Raw genomic sequence first — 22,054 nt, 5'->3', positions numbered from 1 at the left:
TGCTGCCAGAATTGTAGAACCCATGGTTTAGTAAAGCTTTCCAGGTCAGAAGCCCCAGCCTGCCCTTGGGTCAAGTTCAACCCCGATGCAGTCAGCTAAGAGCAGAGCTCCAGTGGCAGGTCTGAGCCTAGAGAAGAACTAAAGTGGAGACAGGCCTTGCTTGACATGCTTAAAACAAGAGAGGCCTCACATAGACTTTGGCACAAGGCAGTGGCTCAACATGTGATGGCTGTTAGTAAAGTCTAGTCTCATCTCTAATTCAAAGGTGTACTGTTTCTAAAATACACTAGGCAGCTGCTGTACCTCAGCTGAGGAAGAGCTGCTGAGAAGACACCTAGACAAGATGGACATCCATGCTTGGCAAATACACTGCAGGACAGGAAAATTCTGATGAATCCAACTCTGATTCTCAAGGAAAAGAGTTTTTCCTAAAGCTAATAAATGTCCAGTTTAGAAGACAGACTTTTATTGACATGTCTTTTTACTTTTTTGATGTTAACATGCTTTTATGAAAGAAAGTGGAATTTCAGTGGAATACTAGGTGGGTGAGGATACCTATACAGGGACCCTTGAACAACATGGGTTTGAAGTACCCATTTCCACGAATACACAGATTTTTTTTCAATTAATACAGTACCGTAAATATATTTTCCCTATGATTTTAAAAGAGATTCTATCTATCTATTATTTATTTAGAGAAAGAGTGTGGGAACAGGGGCAGGGGCAGAGGAGAGAGCGAAATCTCAAGCAGACGCTTCGCTGAAGCGCAGCCCAATGCAGGGCTCGATCTCATTATCCTGAGATCGTGACCTGGGCTGAAATCAAGAGTTGGATGCTTAACTGAGCCACCCACGTGCCCCTCACTTCCTTATGATTTTAATAACATTTTCTCTTACTTTATCATAAGAACACAGTCTATATTACATGTAACATACAAAATATGTTTTTAACTATGTTTTGTAAAGCTTCTGGTCAACAGCAGGCTAATAGTTAAGTTTTGGGAAGTCAAAAGTTATTATATGTGCATTTTTAACCCCTAACCTCTGTCTTGTTCAAGGGTCAACTGTATATGCAAAATTAAATGTTGGCAGCTTTATGTCAGGAGCCCTCTGCATTCCACAGTGGTTTGTTTTCCACTAATTTTAATTTTGCAGAAGTCTCAACATAGGAACTCTGGAACCCACTGCTCTATAGCATAGCCTCACAGAAATCACACATCCCCACTCTGATCCCTTAGCTGTCCCTTAATTCAAGGCTCTTCCAGCAGGACCTGGCCCCAATCCAGCGGGAGTTCAGAGGACGAAAATAACTTCCAGCCGGGAAGAATGAAGGCTCAATGAGGCCTTGAAGAATGGGTGAAATGTATGTCCACCTATGCAAAGTAACAGGGAGAAGAGAAAGCAATGCATGAGCAAATACGTCAACGTGGGAAAACATAGAGCATAAACACAGTAAATATTTAACTACATACTGTGGGAGAGGCTGTCTGAGAGGCACTGGATTGCCAGAGAGCTACTGTATTCGGGGGGTGGTTCTGGGCTGCTGGTCGAACTGCTGGCACTTCAGGCCGGAAGCCGGCTGCTTCTTCCCCTGAATGCTCACTCCAAGGAGAGCAGTTGGGAAATGTCTCCCCGGAAAGAACTTGAAAGACGACAGCATACTACCGCCATCACTTAAAATCCCGGAGACAGAGCCTAGCTGGACTGAAGTTTGCTTGGCAAACTCCCTGCCTGCAGCGCCCCTGAGATGAAAGCAGAGCGGAGAGTAGAGCCTCCTAGCAGGATTCTTCTTGGAGGTAAATCCTTTCTGGTCGGGTTTCTTTTCTTTTCTTTTTTTTTTTCAAGTGCTCAGGCATGCAATTCCACATTCATCCTTTTCCTCTCGCTTATCTTTTCATGACTTTGGAGAGCAGTCTTCCTTATCTAGGAAACAAATGGCCTCCACGGAGAACTCAAAACAGCCAAGTCATTTATCTGTCTGACATGTGTTTCCCTGTTTGTTTTCTCCAGCCTTGAGACAAGAGTTGTGTCAACTGTGGATGGCTGTGCCCCAGTCACTTGAGAGGTATGAATCAATTTCCAGCTGCATTTATCACTTGCTGCCTTAAATCAAGTCTAATCAATGCTTCCTTCATTTGGTATGGATTGAAACTATATATAACACGCTCGGAGAACGGCCGGCACAGGGAGCAGATCACAAACAAGAATTCCATCGGGGATTTAGTCGGAACGATGTTAAGGAAACATTTGCAGTTTTTGATTCGCTTTAATAGAGATGCCTGACCAAACAGTTAGATTTGTTTATGAAGTTTCACTTCAATCCACCTGACATGCAATGTTGTTACATGACAGATCAGCTGATACAAGGGGGCTCTGGCATCTTCAAATATTTTACAATACATTATGCAGATTCAGTATCTGATTGAGTAAGGTTTTATTCCTCTATCGTCTTTAACTCACTTCTGTTTTCTTTTAGTGGTGTTTGTCACCGCTGACTACATGGGTCAATTTCTAGTTATAATAAAAATCTCTTTGTAACAAAATAGAGGAACCCCCTCTGATTAAAAAAAAAAACACTTTTTTAATGAAGTCTTACAACGGAGAAAACTTGGTTCTCCCTCTCTCCTCCTCCCATCCCCCGTTCTTTGTAATAGAATTTGATCCACACAACCAAAGTGGATTTTCCACTAGCAGGTGTGAAAACCGCCCCCCAGCTGTTCAACTAAGAAAGTGGTAGGGAGCAGCCCTGGCTCATTTGTAAATTAATCTTGTGCCAGTGAAAGATGATATCAGCATAGTTACTGGCACCTGAAACCCATCATGCCCATGGCAAAGCCCTGGATTATTCTTCCAGGGTAATGGCAGAGGAGAGACAGAACACAGAAAAATAGGTCAATGATAATGCGAACCCAGAAGATGAGGCAGTGCTGTGATTCATTGACATAATTAATATTTCTGTCTAATCTGCTGAACTGTGTAGACTTTTACCACTGGCATGCCTCTGAAGCGATTAACACGGCTGACTCATTTTCACGGTGCCGGCTCCCCCAGTGACCTGTTGTCAGGTAGCTGAACAGAACCCTGTTTCAGCTCTGGGGAAGTCAGGGAAGAGTAATAAACCCTTATGTTGGTTTAATACTTTCCAGTTCATAAAGTATTTTGAACATACAGTCTCATCACCCTTTAAAACAAGCAAGAAAATAGTTCTATTCCCATTTTCAAAAGGAAGGCGTAGGTTTGGAGGTTGGTGTACCTTGCTTGTGGGGCTGCTCACACCTGAGCTCCAGCTCTGGAACTCACCTCCTCACCTCATCAACCCCAAAGTCTAACTTCTTCCCACTGAGCTGCGACCAGTCGCTGAGGTCCCCTCCCGCTCTTTTGCCAACATATTTTTTTCTCCCATCTCACCTGGGGCTCTTGGGAAACTCACATGATTACTGGAGATCCCTAGAGTTGCTTGGCAGGTTGTTGAATTAGAAAAAAAAAAAAATCAAATAAAAGGCAGCACCTTTGGACTTGTTTTGGGTTACAGACGTGGTGCAATCTTAAACAAAGACAGGGTAATGTGATATCACAAAGCTTTAACCCTCTGTGAATAAACAGAAGGTTAAAAAAAAAAAAACCCACAGCTGACATAGAGCCAAAATTAAGGCACCCACTCATATTGTCTTTGATACTCCTGAGAGTTGTTTTATGAGTTCCTTTGCTTTGAGATGTCCAGGAAGGATCATGTTTGCTTATTCTTTTAGGAAGGGAGTAACAGGTTTTTCCACCCATGGCAAGCTTCACAGAGGTAGATCCTGTGTAGATTCCTAAGTAAAGACAGAGTTGGTAAAAGGAAGAGTTTCCACGGCTTTATTAGACAAGAGTGTATCTGCTGAACTTGACATTAGAAGTGGATGAGGGGAGTAACAGATAATGCATTTTCAAACTGGCTTCAGGTAATGTGCCACTGAGAAGAAATGCATTTTCAATGGTCATAGGGATTTTGAAGCTCTCCAGGGAGTCTGAGAAAAGTCCTGAACACATTCCGACAAAGCAGTTACAGTGTTCAGGAGTTAACATGCGTGTCAAATGGCACAGTCACCCCAACTATCCCGTTAATACAAACTGAAATTTATATTGGAAATACAAATACTGGCAACCTATATAAACCTAGAGTAAAAGGGAGCATACCCTTGAAATAAAAATGCTACTGAGATTAATACATATCAGATTTCATTTCATTTCCTCCCTAGAGCAAATTGGTTTATTTCATTTGTTCATTCATTCAGCAAATATTTATGTAGTGCTGAGAATATGGCACTGATGATTCAGTGGTAACCAGATACGACACAGAACCCGCTCCCTGGGAGCTTACGCTCAAGTGGGAAAATTCACATTTAAAATATTAATGGAGACTTACGCTTCCAATCAAGATGGCATAATAAAGACCAGATTTACTCTCCCACCCAACATAACCAAAAAAGAAAAACAGGAATAGTATACATAACAATGGTTTTCAAGACACTGGATGTCAGGCAACGTAAGACAGTGATCCTGAGGGGTGAGAGACACACATAGTGAGCTGCATCATCACCTGACCTACTGCTCTGACCCACTGTCCAAGCTGCACGAGGAGGGACTCCAGTGGACTCCAGAGTTCAGGAGACAGAGCTGAGGACAAGGGGAGAACCAAGCAGCCAGCATTTGCAGGACAGAAGGCCAAATTATCTGGAGAGGGCCCCTCTACTACTCATGAGAGTACTTACTGATGAGAACATGTCATCTTGGGAAAGTACCATCTGAAAGCATTAGTGGGAACAGTGCTCACTCAGCATTCACACAGGTGCCTATTTCTATCACCCACCCAGACTGGAAAATCTGTAATTCCCAGGGCATGGGAAAATCTTTCCTTAATATCAGGAAATAGTTCATCCTAGACTGAACACTGTTCTAGACCTGCCTAACAAATTACACATGCAAGACGTACAAGGATCGAACTATTTCCAAGAAACTTAACTGCATCCCCAAACAAAGCTGAAGAATTTAAGAACACATATTCAACAAAGTGAAATTTACAATGCATGGCACCCAATCAAAGATTACATGGCATGTAAAGATGACTCATAATGAGGATTTGTATCCAGAATTTATAAAGAACTCTCAAACTCAAAAATAAGAAAACAAGCAACCCAGCTTAAAAAATAAAATGGCAAGAGATTTGAAAAGACACTTCACCAAAGATTTGTGGAGGACAAACAAGTGTATGAAAAGATGCTCACCAACAGAAGTCTTAAAACATGCAAGTTAAAACCACAGTGAGATACCACCTCACTCCTATTAAAATGGTAAAAACGGATCACAGTGATGATAAGAATGTGCAAGACATGGAGCACTCATTCACTACCGGTGGAAATGTGAACTGGTATAGCCATGTTGGGACACAGTTTGGCAGTTTCTTAAATTGTTAAACATACACCTACCATACGGCTCAGCCATTCCACTACTGGATATTTACCTAAGAGAAATGCAAGCATATGTCCACACAAAGACTTGCACACAAATGTTCATAACAGCTTTATTTGTGTCAGCCAAAAGCTGGAAACAACCCAAATGTCCATCAGTAGGTGGATGGAAAAATCTATCTAATCAGATACTAATCAGATACGGAAAAAAACAAAAAGCTTTTAAAAAAAGCCCTCTTGAACACATACTGCATCGACAAATCTGAAAATAATTATAGTGAGTGAAATAAGCCTAATTTTTAAGAGGGTACATATTACACAATTCAATTATATTAAATCCTAGGAGATGCAAACTAATGTACAGTGTCAGAGCAAATCAGTGCTTGCTGGGGAATGGAGGAGTGGGTGGTATGTTGGGGTAGGGGAGCAGGATAATAAAGGGGGATGAGGACACTTGGAAATGATGGGTAAGTACAGAATCTTGGCGGCAGTGATAATTTCATTTTTGTGCATACAGATGTCAACACTTACCACACTGTATACTTTAAATACATGCAGTTTACTGTATGTCAAGTATACCTGGGTGAGGCTCCTAAAATATTAATGGGGGGTAGGAGAGGTGGCTAGGGATGCCTGGCTGGCTGATAAAACATGTGACTCAAGGTTGTGAGTTCAAGCCCCACTTTGGGTATAGATAGAGGTTACTTAAAAATAAAATCTGAAGAAAAAACATATTGATGAGCTCTACATTCTAGGGATTCCAGCTGAACTGTTATTTCATCTTCAATATTAATGACACTTTGGTAAAAATACTTTAAAACTTTATTTTTTAAAGTTGTACTAAGGAACCAACAGGTATCAACATCAGCTCACTGAAAAACAGTGTTGTATACACTAAGAAGGACGACAAAGTGAAAATGAAGAATTATCATTCAGTGAAGAAAACCAAATCTGACATAATTCTCAATGGTGGAGAAAACCACTCAGAGTCTGTCACTTGGTGTCTGCCCATTGACTCTGCCCTGCACGCAGCTGTGGCTTCCAGAAGCAGAGTCTTCGGGTTCAGAAACTTGAACTGTTGAGTTCAGTTGCTCTCCGAGCTCCTCTATCAGCGGCCGGGACCCTCCAAGAGCACAGGAGGAGGCAGGTGGCTTGCCCGGACTACCACCAGATGTCCCGATGGCTGAGTTTCTGCACACCCCACTGTCATCAATAAGCAGGGCACTGCCTGCCTCAAAAGAGGGACCTCGTGAGGGATCTACGGTCTCAGATTTACTACCCGTGAGCTCCCCTTGCTCGGAGTCCAAGCCTTCGGTTTCAGATTCGCTGGTGCTGTCTGATTCCTCTGAATCACTTGCCTCGGGACTGGAGGAAGGTGTCTGCTGCCTGGAAATGGAGCGGGCTGCTTTTAATGCTGTTTCTTCCTCCTGCACAAGAAAAGCTGCAGCTTCCAGTTCTTCCAGTTCCAGTCCCAGCTGGGCCTTTGTCAGGGATGCTTCCTTTAAGGCTTCTGCAAGAGCTGCCAACTTGCTGGACCTCGAAAGCCATTTTAAGAAGAAATATTAGGACCATTCATTACCTGGCCCAAGAACACAACAGGGCACAGAACTTAAATTAACAAAATAAAGTCAGAGCCATACTTCACGTGACATACCAAGATAAATCCTGAAATATATAAAAGATATAAATGTAAAAAAAAAAAAAAAACCCAAACATGAAGCAAATCAAGTATTACAAGGAAATGTAGAAGAATCCCTTTATGACCCTAGAATGAGGAAGCCCTTTCTAACTAGGACTCAAAATCCAGAAGCCACACAAAAAAGGGAAAGATTGAGAAATTAAAAACAAAACAAAACAAAATAAAACAAAACTTCTGTAAGACAAGAAACCAAAAAAATCATCATAAAGTCAAAAGACTAATGCAAAATTGAGAAAAATACTGGCAACTCATGTCATAGAGCAAGGCCTAATCCCCCCAGAGTTCTTAAAAATGGATATAACAATTCATCAGAAAAAAGACATAAGCAGACAATTCTCACAAAAGGAAATATAAATGCCTCTTAAACATAAGAAAGTATATTCAACTCCAGTCAAATACGAGAAATACAAACTAAAGTCACAGTAAGATACATTTTTCATTTATCATAGTGGCAAAAATCCAAACATTCGATAGCACGGCTAGCAAGGCTGTGGGGGAAAAGGCAACTCCCTACACTGCTGCTGAGAAATTAAACAGGTCCGACCCCTGTGAAGGAGAAGTTGGCAAGAACTTACAAAATTGAAAATGTACATACTCTTGACCCAGCAATACCGCATCTGAAAATTAAAGACATATGCTATAGGACAGAGGCCCAAGGTTATTTACTCTGGCATTGTTTTTAATACCCCAAAATGGGAAACAAACAAATGCCCACCATTATGGGACTGGTTAAATAAGTTATGGCCTCTTCATGCAAAGGGAGAGAGTCTACGGCTGCTTAAGGAACAAAGCTCTTCATGGGCTAACCCAGATATACTGTCTAATAGCAACAACAAAAGGCATGCCATATGTGTGTGCTACCTTTTAGGTTAAAAAAGGAGAAAGAAATATAAGCACATCTATTTGCTTGTATACTTATCAATAAACTCTAGAAAGCTATAGAAAACACTAACTTATATGGAGGGATAGTGAGGACTGGAAAGGTGGGAGGTGATGGTAAGAGGGAGGCTTTTCACTGCATATTATTTTTTAAACTCTGTGAATGTAATACCTATTTAAAAATTTTAAATATACAAAAACTAAAATGCAATACCATAGAGAGCAGCATGAAGCACTTTTTATTTTTATTAGAAAATCATTTCATGTTATATCAGAGGATATTCTACATTTGTAACATTACATTATAATAAATAATCTTTTTAATTAACTTGGATACATTAGTTGTTTTCCTTTTGTTATGAAAGAAGCAATGAAAAGTATACTTACTGCAGGTGTCCAAAAACTGTCTTTCCTCTCCCATAGAAGAAAATCTAAAGTGACAACTGAAAAAGGTGGCAGTGTGTGAAAATGGTCAGCATGCTGATATGGCTTCTATGTTTCTCTAAGTCCAAAGGTGAAATGAGTGTACTAAACATTTAGAGGCTTTGACACAAACCTGATGAGGGTGAGTTCATAAGATAAATTCACTTGTAAAAGAGCAGTCCATCCCATAATATTGAGAAAATAAGGCTTAATTTCACTGAGCCTGAAGTGACTGGTGGAGCAATGGGAACTAGTGAACAAAGATGGTATTTTTCACATAAAGGCGCCTAGATGTGTCCGAGACCCTTTGGTCACAGAATATGTGGTGTAATGACTTTGTGCAGGGATGATCTGTCCCTGCTGCTGCCTCTCCAAAAGTGCAGTCAGGACCCAGAATCTCTACTGCAGTCAGTGTCCAAGGGCAGGTGCAAGGTACAGGAAGCTGGGTGAATGGCCACAGGCAATGGCCATCATGGAGAGCAACTTTCTCATATGCAAGGAAACCCCTGAGTGTGTGCTGGAATTCCCAGAGATTAGAAAAAGGAAGGTGGCTAGGGTGGAGAGAAAAACTAGGATAAGATCTGCTGAAGTAAGCTTATGATTAACCAACAAGTGATAAACTCTGGAGATGCTCTTGCCAGTCTGAGAACTCTCTAGGAGCACAGAATGAGAGGGTTGCCACGTAATTTACGTCCATGTCTAAGGCAGTTGTAGACAATGTCCAAACAACATGTATTTTGAAATTCTGATGACCCCTGGTAAAGAATTTGGTCTGAGTTAGTGGACCAGTTTGAAACATCTCTGCCCTAAAGCCCTGTCAGCCTAGGACCTAGGTCACTGCCATCTTTTCCACTGAAGCAGGCCCTCTCTGGGTAATAAACCACAGCTTTAATAGATAAAGAGCAAGGAACCTATCTATTTAAATAAATATTTAAAATACAAGCTCTTACGTCAGTGACCATACACCTCACATTCTTATTAGCCATGACACATTCTTTCGACAATCTATGAAAGATGACGTTCCACAAACACTTGCTCCAAATGACAACCTCCTCACAGGTCAGTTTCATTTTTGTCCACATTGCAGATAACAAAACAGGCCTGGAGGGGTAAGAGACTTCCTGCTGAAGTTTACACAGCTAACCAGGGGCAGTCGAAACCAGACTCCCATGCCTTGGGGCTCTAGTGTACTCCCTCCTCCACCATACCCACAAATATCCAGGCTCTGAAAAGTTTCCCATCCTGAGACCACATTCTTCACTTCTCCCCAGTTGCAGCTCCATTCAACGTCTTCCCAATGAGCAAGTTCTGACCGACACGAGCACAGAAGTCTGCAAACACTGTTGGCTTTCGCTTAGCAAACTTCAGTGAAGTGTACATCTGAGCCTTAATTACAGTTTTGGAATGGGAAGAACACATCTGACTTATTTTTATGGATACAGTGAAGGGAGTCGGTATGTCAACTCTCTGGTTGAACTATCTGGATCCTTGTTATTATTGTCTACTACACTGTATCTGTCATGTATAACAGAACAAATTTGGAATTTCAAAGCCTCTTACCTGTAATCCTAGCTCTTTTCAGACACAGCAGAGCCCACACACGTGAGACTAAATAGGATCTACTTTAACAGGCAAAATAGTGGCTCAGATAAGCCATGTGATCCTAACAGGATTTGTGCCTATTACTAGGTACTGTGAATTTATCCTTCAGTTGTTTCTTACTTTAAGTACTATATTATGTTTAAACGACCTGTTTATATAAAATATGTAAAAAATGGGGGTGCCTGGTGGTACAGTCAGTTAAGCATGCAACTCTTAGTTTCAGCTCAGGTCATGATCTCAGGGTTGTGAGATTGAGCCTCAAGTTAGGCTCCATGCTCAGCACAGTCTGCTTGAGGTACTCTCTCTCCCTCTGCCCCTCCCACTTGTGCTCTCTTTCTCTTGCTCTCTGAAATAAATCTTTTTTTTTTTAAAATAAGTATGTAAAAAATGAATTTTATGTTCTTTTTGATTTTTTAACATTCTGATTCATCTCTTTTTCTTAGCAGTCTCACTTTTCCTACGTCAAGCTGGCTAGTTTCCTAAATTAATATTAAAGTTGTGATAGAGGGGTACCTGGGTGGCTCACTTGGTTAAGCGTCTGCTTTTGGCTCAAGTTATGCACAGTCTCGGGATCAAGCCCCACATCAAGCTCCCTAGTCAGCAGGATGTCTGCTTCTCCTTCTCTTCCTCACTAACTCTCTGTTGCTATCTCTCTCTCAAATAAATAAAATCTCTTTAAAAAATTAAGTTGTAAAAAAAAAAAAAAAAAAAATTAAGTTGTGATAGAAACCTTAAGTTTATGGAAGAGGCATTCTGAATTCTCCCCTAAAGAATGCTAGGATAAAAAGAAATTAAAATTTTCAAAACATAATTGATGTAGAATGTGACCTAATAATCCAAGGAATGAAAGTTGGGTTTGTTTCTATTCAATTATTTTATGCAGATAACTTAGCGATCATTGCTTGCAATAAAAGAAACCTATTCATTAAGCCATGAAAAGGAGCCTTTTTGTTCTTTCAACCACTGTTACAATTAGAGTTGGTTCTAAGTCTGCCACTCCTTGTAAATTGTAGAACCTAACTCTGCAATGGCCCTTTCCGTTTCAGAAAGCACCTCATTTAATGTAGTTAGTGGTTTTTCACTGTCACACTCAAAACAGGCCAGCTAGTTCATGTCAAAAAGCTTTGTCCAGTGACATTAGTTACCCAGAATGCTTACAAAAACCAGGTACATTCAGATACAAAGCAATGAATACATTGAGTTACGAGTTGTACTTAAAATATATATTTTATGTCTAAGTGAAGAGCACCTACTTGTTAAGAATGTATTCAATCAAGAGTGAAGAGATTCATCCTTTAAAGGAGACATGACAACTGGATCACAGTAATGCCAAATTTTAATAAAATACTGAAAACAGGTTTACCTTAGAAAGTTTTTGGAAACGTAATCCTACCATGTAACTTTTTAAAAAGTCTTCATTCTGTTTGTATATGTGAAATAATATCCTATTTGGAGGATTTTTTTTAAGTTAAAAACTGCTCTTTGATAAGTTACAGTAAATACAACTACCATGAAAGAGTAACAGTAACAGCTGGACGTGCATGTCTTTACCATGGCTAAGCTAATATAAAATTTCCTCAATTACTTTATATTTTGGTGAATGAGTTACAGTGGGGCGGTAGGGAGGGGGATTGCATGGCCTTATGAAACAGCCAAAACAAAGTGCAAAAGGAGCCCTAAAATGTAGGAAAATGTGGGTATAAACAGAAAGCATACATCCTGTTTCTTGTTGTAGAGTTTTGTCTCCAACTATCAATCAACTTTTCACCACTTCCTGCAATAGCAGATCTACTATAAATCTCGTAGTAACTGACTAGGTTTCATTTCCTCTGCCAAAACCCACTAACCTGCCAGGCATGACATACTGACACTAGAGCCAGCAACTGATAATGTAAGACAGGGCGCCAGTGAGGCAATTCAACAAACATTTCATACTGGATGATGGAATACACTGACTTGGCCTTTTAATTTCAAAGGACACACACACACACACACACACACACACACACACACCAAGTTCTGTCTGGGACAAACAAGTACAGCATCTTTCTTTATAAAGGGTATTGATGATAATGGCACATGATCATAATTCCTGCCTCTCGAGAAGAAGCAGTTCCAAACTTCAAAATCCCCTGCCCAAAACACATTCACGTAGCCTGATTTAAAAGATAATGTGTGGGGATTCCTGGGTGGCTCAGCAGTTTGGCGCCTGCCTTTGGCCCAGGGTGCGATCCTGGAGTCCCAGGATCGAGTCCCACGTCAGGCTCCTGGCATGGAGCCTGTTTCTCCCTCTGTCTCTCTCTCTCTCTCTCTGTCATAAATGAGTAAGTAAAAAAATAAAAAATAAATAAATAAATAAAGATAATGCGTTATCTCTAAGTAGAAGTTGCTGGTCACAGTCTCTTCTTGAAAGGTGCCATGAAACACAAGGGCTGATTGATGCACAGATGAGAAGAATTGTGTGCTGTTATAGTGTACTAGTGAAAACTGCCTCCAGCTCATTCACAGAAACAATCTATTTCTTTAAACAAGAAGCTACTTCTTTAATATAGAAAATACTGCAAGTTATTCAAGCCATATTGAGTTTGGGCCAGTGAAATCACTTTTCACCCTATTTCTAACTTGACGTAATAACCTCTGTGGGCCTGCAAATTAGCATGTCGTCTACAGAGTAGCAGAATAATTTTCTGACAACTCCCTATACTAGCTTCCTAGGGCATAATAAACTACCCCAAACTGATTGCTTAAAACAATGGAAATTTCTTTCCTGACAGTTCTAGAGGCTAGATGTCCCTTCTGAGGCTCTGAGGGAGAAACCTGTCCCCCATGCCTCTCTCTCTTCCCTCTTGTGTTGCTGGTGACCCTGGGCATTCCTTGGCTTGTAGACCTATCACTCCAAATTCTGCCTCTGTCATCACACAGCACTCTTCCTGTGGGTCTGCTTCTTCACATTTTGTCTTCCCTCTGGAGTGTCTGTCTCTTTGCCTCTCCTTACAAGGATCCCAGTCATAATGGACTAAGGGCCCACCTTACTCCAGCATGACCTTCTCCAATCAATTCCATCTGCAGTAACCCTATTTCCAAATAAGGTCAAAGTTTCAGGTTCTGGGAATTCTGAGGTGATACTCTCCAACATACTACACCTCTCACAGCTAAAGCAAATAGACAGTGGAGATGCTCATTAATGGAAGATAAATTAAGACCAAAAAAGGTCACTTAAAGTAAATCAAACTAAAAGGCCAAATTTTAATAATAAATAGTAACAAAAAAAAGGTTAAGATCTCAACTACCAACTACACAAAAAAGTTCATAAAATATCTAATGACTTAATATGTAGGTTATGACTGTAACTATGTACCATTTCTCTTGAACAAAGAATGAACCAAATATTATGTTTGTAACTGTTCTAACGAAATTACAGTATAGTGCTATATGACATTCATCACTTTAGGTCAGTCTTTTAGAGCAAATCAGAGAACAAATAATCACCATGACATCATCAGTTTTCTCAAGGGTCTTCCAATCACATGACACTCAAATGATTCCTTTGGCATTTAAAGACTTCTCACTAATGTCACTATTATTGTAGAGTTTTCTTCTTCAACTATTAACTAATCCCACACTTCTAAACCTCAACATCAGTGGGTGTGTGTGTGTGGCTCAAGCACAGTTCCTGTATCACTTTCACCACCCACCCTTCTGAAGTCCTTGATCTTTTGCTGACTCTGCAATTTATCTGCACTGTATAGTATCAAAGATCAGTAAGAAGTCAAACAACAAAAACACCGGCTGAATAGGTAGGTAGGATGCTAGGAAGGAAATGATATGCTAGAATGGGGACTAAATTTATTGGGTGGTCTGATCATTAGTGAATATTTCTGTGTTCTACCATCACTTCCCTTTGTAACTGTAAGCACAGAAATTCGAATAATGAATATTCAGAAATAAGGACCCCCCCCCCCAGCATGACATACATATGTAGCTGCACTAGCTATACCTGCACACATGCGCGCACACACACATGCACATTTCTAGAGCAAAGTAAATGACTTTATATTTTAAAAAATTGCTATGATAATCCCACATATGGAAGAGCATGCCTCAGGTAGGTGAGTGGAGGTTTACCCAAATCCAGAGAGGCTACTATTTATTTCACCACTGATACCCATATAAGAAATGGAAGGGTGAAGGTGATAAACAGATTAAGAAAGGTACAATGTTCATAAAGAACTGTTTGACAGAAACAGACTCAATCCCTCCCTGAAATGGTTTTGCATTTATGCCAGACTGAATCAGATTAGCAGAGATGGAAATGTGAACACATCAACTTGTTACCTTTCCCTCTACTCCCCCTGCACCCCAGAAGAACTGCTTTTGCTGAAATGTGCTTCACGATAATCCTCCACACTGGGGTTCAGAGTCGATTTCAAAATCAGCCACATAAAACTCTCGGCACAGTGAAACTTGGAGGCCCCCCTTTCCACACTGGCTGTTAGGAAAGTAAAATCCATGGCCCACCTGGCATGATGGAATGTACCTGAAGCTTTGTTTTGCCTCCCTTTTAATTTTGTTGCTTTTTTCCTTCTTCGACCTCACCTTTAATTAATGTCACATTGTTTTACACACACACACACACACACACACACACAAATGCTTTAAATAATTTCTAGTACAAGGCAAAGAGCAAGTAGTTTGAATGAAACCAAACAGCTGGTTAAGTAAAAAATACATAAAAACAGAAACAAAGGGGATCCCTGGGTGGCGCAGCGGTTTGGCGCCTGCCTTTGGCCCAGGGCGTGATCCTGGAGACCCGGGATTGAATCCCACGTAGGGCTCCCGGTGCATGGAGCCTGCTTCTCCCTCTGCCTATGTATGTCTCTGCCTCTCTCTCTCTCTGTGATGACTATCATAAAAAAAAAAAGAAGAAAGAAAAAAAAAAGAAAAAAAAAAAACAGAAACAAAGCAAACAACAACAAAAAACCCCCACTTCTGTTGAAGATAAAAGGATCTGGAGAAGTAAAGCGTATAGGTCCAAGGGTGAGAGATAGATTCTTCTCTAAAATGATTCCATGAAGCACGACATTTTGGGTATGTCAGACTTGAACAGTTCTGACAATATTTCTACATTTCATCTATGTGAAAAGGGCAGACAATGTTGTTTAGTAAAAGAGGTGCAGTATTTTGACCTCGTAGCTGTTTAGATGAAATGGCTGTTTGGATTCCATTAAACTAAGTGGAGGTCAAACAAGATGGAGAAGGCATTACTATGAAAGTGGTGGAAGTGTGTCCTCCCACAAAGATATGTTCAAGTCCTAACACCAGAACCTGTCAATAGGGCCTTAATTGGAAATAGGATCTTTGCAGATATAATCAAATCAAGATGATGTCACACTGGGTTCGGGCAGGCCCTTTAATCCAATGACTCCAGGGGGACTGGTGTCTTTACAATAGTACCATGTCAAGATATAGAGACAGAGAAGGCTGTGTGATAATGGTGGCAGAGACTAGAGTAATGTATCTACAAGCCAGGGCATGTCAAGGATTGCTCACTACCAGGAAAGAGGCATGGAACAGATATCCTTCTTAGGCCTCCAGAAGGAACCAACCCTGTGGAGGACATCTTGATTTTGGACTTCAGGCCTCCAGAACTTTGAGAGAATAGCTTTCTGTGTTTTAAGCCATCTAGTTTGTGGTCATTTGTTACAGTGGTTCTGGAACAATAATACAGAGGAGTATATAGGGATCAAGGTCTTTAGAGCTGAACAGAAATCAGAAAGCATTGCATACAAGCTCCTGGTTTTACAGATGAAAAAAGGACCCCACCAAAAATATCGACAGCAGCAAAGCACAGAAAAGTTTCCTTCACTAATAAAATGCAGAGAATGGGTCAGTCTGTTTCTAATTCCCCTCTGAATCTAAACACGGTGGTTCTACATTTCTATGTTATGATCATGTTTCCCTGTGTAAAAACCGGCAATGGCTTCCCAAAACAGAATAAAATCTGAACTCCCCAGTGAGGACAAAGTCCCAGAGATCTGGCCCTTGGGTTCTGCTTGCCTCTCAGTGAGGTCACCCACCATTCATGTCCAGGGCACTGTGTTCCACTCACTGTCCTCTCTCTATCCAGAGGACACACTAATGCATTTGTGCCTCAAGGCCCTTGCACTTGTTGTACCCTTCTTCTGGAACACTCCTTCCCTAAGCCTTCCCATGTGGGCTCTTACTGAATACTCGGCTAAAATCCCACCTCAGTCTTATAAAAGCAGTCTATGTAACGCAGTGCTTCCAAAGCTATTTCATGTCATGGAACACAGAGAAAATGCTATTTGCCTGGCATGGCATAGGGTCTGTATCTTACCTGCCATCCTGAACACTAGGGGCCAGTATCTTCATTCCCCTGACATCACATTCGTGATGCCATGGACCAGCAGCTTTGCCCACTCTGCCCTTTGCCCTCCAACTTCTTATACCCAGACCTACTACTAGGAATTGGTGAAACAGGGCAGTTTTGAGGTCTACAGGAGTGGAGGTTCTGGCTGAATTTTTCAAAAATGTCCTTTTCGTCTCCACTTTCCCATCTTGAAAGCAAAATGAAAATGACTGCTTCCAAATTTCTTGGCATGCTCTGAGAGGGAAAGACCGGGTTAAATGATTTAATGTGTTTATTTCTTTGTGTGCTTGTTCTAAAAGCTGAAAACTTCTCCTTGGTTACAAAATATAAAGTTAGTGTGCTCTGTTGCTTTCACAACACTGAGACAGGAAAATACTTAAGTGCTGGTATGTTTACCACATGCACAAGCTGAAGCATGCAGCTCTCCAAATTATGACAGGAGTCAAAAACTCTGAAAATTCAAAATATTTATCTACTCACTGAGATGATACACAGTGGAAAGTCTTCTTAAGCACACATTACAATGCCATGAAGCAGTTAATCCTGAACCACTGTATGGTTTCTTTCTTTTTTTTTTTTTTTTAGGATTTTATTTATTTATTCATGAGAGAGAGAGATTGAGAGGCAGAGACACAAGCAGAGGGAGAAGCAGGCTCCCTGCAGGGGAGCCTGATGTGGGACTTGATCCCCGGACCCAGGATCACGCCCTGAGCCAAAGGCAGGAGCTCAACCGCTGAGCCACTCAGGCATCCCATCTACAGTTTCTTAATGACAACCTTGTTCTATAAATTGATTGACAGTGGTACACTGCCTGCTGCCTGGTTTGGCTTTTCTGGAATTATTAATTGTCTCACATATCACATAAGCGCTGCCTATTCCCACTAACTGTGAAGCATAGTTAATATGCTCTCTGAAGGAAGTTTGGAACCTTTCGCTTTCCTGGGGAGAAAACAGAAATGAGTTGATAGGACACAGCTCTGGGACAGACAGCTTCTTACAAGGGCTGGTAACAGCGCTAAGTGGCCACCTCTGGGGCAGGCCTGCTTGTACCTCCCTCTGCTCTCACACAAAACCTCTGCACGCTGTGCCCATCAGTACAGCTCACTGATATAGTAAAGGCAGCAATTTAACTCATCTCCCCTGCATAGAGAAGTCAGACCTAGAGCTGCGTACAGCTCCTTCCTAAATGCAGACCCACTGGGTCTGTTCCTTGTTGGACCTGGAAAGCTGTGCTCTGTCAGTGAAGGGGTCCTGCTGAGAACTGGTCAGCAAAGGCAAAGAGGAAAGTGCTCAGAAATATGCCACCTGCAACCTACTCAACACCCAACCCTCCCCAATTTCCCTACTTACCACTTCTTATACAACTACAGTTCTACATGACTAGCTGTGCACCTTTTTGGGATTTCATGTCCTCAGACAGATGAATCTGCTAGATTTTTTTCAAGCTGCTCGAATGAGATCTTTAAGATTAATGCTCAGTTAGAATGCTCATAAAAATAATGCTAAAAGAGAGGCACCCAAGTGGCACTGTTGGTTAAACATCTCTTGGTTTCGGCTCAGGTCCTGATCTCAGACTCCTGAGATCAAGTCTCATGGTGGGCTGCAGGCTTGGTGCAGAATCTGCTTAAGACTCTCTCCCTGTCCTTCTAACCCTCCCCACCATTCTCTCTCCCTGTCCCACCCCCCAAATGGATAAATCTTTAAAAAAAAATACAAAAACAAAAACCAGTGCTTCATGAAGGAATGAAGCCACACACAGAAGAGTATAACACTGTATTATTTCACTTCTACAAAGTTCCCAAATAGGCAAAACCAACAGATGCTGGCATAAGTCAGGACAGTGGTTACAGGGCAGGGGTTAGAGAATGACAGTACACTAATGGGCATCTGGGGGCCTCTCAAACACGATTCCTGATTTGGGTGGCTAGTTACACAAGTGTTTTGCCACATCAGAGTTCATTCTTTGTCTACTTATAATCTGTGTGTACTTCGACAAAAATTAGCTTAAAACAACAGCAACAAGAAACATGAATCCTGGAAAAGAAGTCACAGGCTTCTGACATTTGTTCTGGAAAAGCAGACAGAGCCTCTGCAAGAAGTGTGTCCTAAGTGGGGGACAGGATTATGGAGCCAGCCCTCATTACCTCTGGGCAAACCGGCAGGACCTCTCGTACAACACTTCTCATTGCAAATGTCTTTTTAAAAGGCATGGCACGTTCTGCCAAATACAAAGGGAATCTCAAAGTATGCCTAGAGAAAGATCCATTAGTCCTCTCTTTTAATGTGTGAACTACACACTGAGAGTTGTTCCTTGCAGAAGCACATAGCTCACGGCTATGGAGTTTATACTGCCCATACAGGAGAAAGCCTGTTTGTGGGGCATTTCAAATAACATTTCTAAAGGCATTTCCCCCCACTTCACCTCCCCGGATATTTGATCTATAGACCAATCCTAGTACTCTCTGAAATATAAAATAATAATTTCTTTTTAAATTTTTTTATTGGAGTTCAATTTGCCAACATATAGCACAACCCTAGTGCTCATCCTGCCAAGTGCCCCCCTCAGTGCCCATCACCCAGTCACCCCAACCCCCCCCCCCCCGCCCACTTCCCCTTCCACTACCCCTTGTTTATTTCCCAGAGTTAGGTGTCTCTCATGTTTTGTTAAAATAATAATTTCTACTAATTTTCCACTCAGTACCAGCTCCAAGCCCCTAAAACTGCTTCACATCTATCAAAAAGCAGAAGACGAACCACCAAAAGCATTTACATCAGTTGTATGAGTATTTTACTCAAAGTGAACAATTTTATCTAATTTATGTAGTAAGGAACAAGGCTTACTTTCTTAAAAGTTTTTTTAACGAGCTTATAAAACGTTTAGAAGACTCCATTCTGTATCTGCAGTCCCAATTAAAATTTATACAGCAACAAGAGAAAACTTTCCACCTAGAGTGGGAGGTAAATGACGAGAACAAGTTCTCAGATCCTTCATTTATTATTATGATGATTAGGAAACTAACAGGGACAAATTTTTGTGGCTGACCTCAGTTGCTTGCGGGTCTTCTGTCTTGATGCTGACATTTACTGTTCTTGCCAGGAGAGTATGTTTACTGACACATTACTCTGTGGAAGAATAGTAGAACTGGACATCATAGTCAGATTTTTCAAATCAATTCTCCAAGTAAGGGATTTCTTTTTCTAGTAAACTCCACCCATGTGTAGATTACATGCATGTGCAGATTAACATTCAAAGTAAATATTTCTTGTACTGATAATAAAGTCTTAAGAGAAATCAACTCCTCTGCTTTTGCTTTCATTATGTAAGCTTCCTCTTCACAAAAAGAACTACTAAGCACTCTTCACACTAACCCTGGGGCTTTACTTTATATTACACACTGTCCCCTCAGGACTTACGCCATCAGATTATGGCACTTAATTCTCCTCTCATCAGCCAGAGACTAACCATTTATACCTCTCGCTAATTGCTTCTCAATAAATTACCAATTTCCTCAAAACTTCCACAGAAAATTCCTTAATTTTACCACGAGTCAACAATGCCTTATCTGAAATGCTTGGACCCATAAGAGTTTATATAGTATAGTAGATCCTCATTATTCGCTGATGCCCTATTTATGAATTTGTCTACTCGCTACAATTTATTTGTAACCTCAAAGTCAATACTCTTCAGCACTTTTATTCACAGACATGCAGAGAGATAAATATTTCCATTTGTTTGCTTGTTCTGCATTTCAGAAAAGTAATCCTGGATATACTACTACACCATATATGACCTAAACCCCCAGCAACAACCTGCAATCAAATACTCTAATATTTTTCTGCAGTGAAATGTATGGTTAGTCTTTCCAAGTGGACTAACTAAAGACTACAAATAGCCTCATGTCAGGTGAGTTCAGCTTAGTCAGGTTTTGCTCCCAATTGCCTGAAAATACTTGTACTTTCAGAACTTTCTGGGTTTCAGAATTGTGTACAGGGGGTTGAGGACCAGAACCAGAAGCAAGTAAACTAAGCTGAACTTTTTCAGCTCAAGTGTCCAGGTCTAAGGCCAGTCTTTTGACAAATATTTATTGAGCACCTGCTATCTGCCAGATTTGGTGATAAAATGCCATAATCTGATGGCATAAGTCCTGAGGGGACAGTGTGTAATACAAAGTAAAGCCCCAGGGTTAGTGTGAAGAGTGCTTAGTAGTTCTTTTTGTGAAGAGGAAGCTTACATAATGAAAGCAAAAGCAGAGGAGTTGATTTCTCTTAAGACTTTATTATCAGTACAAGAAATATTTACTTTGAATGTTAATCTGCACATGCATGTAATCTACACATGGGTGGAGTTTACTAGAAAAAGAAATCCCTTACTTGGAGAATTGATTTGAAAAATCTGACTATGATGTCCAGTTCTACTATTCTTCCACAGAGTAATGTGTCAGTAAACATACTCTCCTGGCAAGAACAGTAAATGTCAGCATCAAGACAGAAGACCCGCAAGCAACTGAGGTCAGCCACAAAAATTTGTCCCTGTTAGTTTCCTAATCATCATTATAATAATAATGGTGAATACAAAATGCAGTCTCTGATTGGAAGATGAGATCATCTTAATCTGCGGAAGGCAAAGAAACAACCCATGACACCTTGGTAAAGTAAGGTTTATGAGAATGATTAGCACAGGGTACTCTGGGAATGTCCAGCTCAGGGGCTTTCAGAGTCCTGGGCCTGAAGAGACAGTCTCTTCCCACAGAGAATTCTATGCAAAAACCATTCTGTATTTTAAAATGAGGGTAAGAAGTCCACTAAAGTCCTAATTCTGCCCAGATTGACTATATCAATGTTTTTCTTGAAATTTCAAATATTAAATTCTGAGGAAAGAAAGACACTTATTTCTTTTCTGTCCCTACTGTGCTATTCCCTATACCAATGCTTAGTCTATCTATGGTATAGTAGATTCTCATTATTTGCTGATACCCTATTTGTGAATTTGTCTACTCACTAAAATTTATTTGTAACCCTCAAAATCAATACTCTTCAGCACTTTTATTCAGACATGCAGAGAGATGAAATTTTCAGTTGCCAATGAATACATTCCCAGACTACCTGTTTCAGTTCTCAGACAGTGAAAAAGGTATCCTTTTCATGGTCCAGCTAATGCCATATTGTTTGCATTTTGGGGTTTTCTGTTATAATTTCGCTGTTTAAAATGGTCTTGAACTTACCATCAAATTACTTACTGGAATTTTTTAAAGATTTATTTATTTGAGAGAGAGAGAGAAAGAGCACACACACATAAGGAAGCATGGTGGGGACAAGCAGGAAGAGAGGGAGAATCCTAAGCAGACTCCATGCTGAGTGTGGAGTGTGATGCAGGGCTTGATTTCACGACCCCAAGATCAGGACCTGAGCCAAAACTAAGGGTTGCATGCTCAACCGACTGCTCCATCCAAGCACCCCTTTAGTATTCTTAAATGCTCGAAGGCTATAGTGTGTCTTATAAAAGAAAGTATTTGTGTTAGATAAGCTTTGTTTATGCTTGAGTTACAATGCTGTGAATCAATCAACAATACATATTAATAAGGTGCCTTTAAACAGAAACACAGAATAAAGGTGG

At 40.7% G+C, this 22,054-nt stretch overlaps 1 protein-coding gene and 1 long non-coding RNA gene across 2 annotated transcripts in view; one reads left to right on the top strand and one right to left on the bottom strand.

The window, feature by feature from the left end:
• Window positions 1-1,336: 1,336 nt before the first annotated feature.
• LOC144289726 (uncharacterized) lies at window positions 1,337-7,217 on the top strand. The gene is made up of 2 exons (XR_013357637.1): window positions 1,337-1,795; window positions 2,010-7,217. It is a non-coding gene; the product is annotated as an uncharacterized LOC144289726 (long non-coding RNA).
• Window positions 5,546-22,054, bottom strand: part of SHQ1 (SHQ1, H/ACA ribonucleoprotein assembly factor) — a 101,640-nt gene continuing 85,131 nt past the window's right edge. Inside the window, exon 11 of the mRNA XM_077858061.1 lies at window positions 5,546-6,982. Within this exon, the coding sequence (XP_077714187.1) occupies window positions 6,430-6,982 (553 nt within the window). The 3' untranslated portion in view covers window positions 5,546-6,429. The remainder of the gene's footprint in view (window positions 6,983-22,054) is intronic.

The sequence above is a fragment of the Canis aureus genome, chromosome 19 (genome assembly GCF_053574225.1).
Source record: "Canis aureus isolate CA01 chromosome 19, VMU_Caureus_v.1.0, whole genome shotgun sequence".
Taxonomy (NCBI): Eukaryota; Metazoa; Chordata; class Mammalia; order Carnivora; family Canidae; genus Canis; species Canis aureus.
This window is presented reverse-complemented; position numbering and strand designations above follow the sequence as displayed.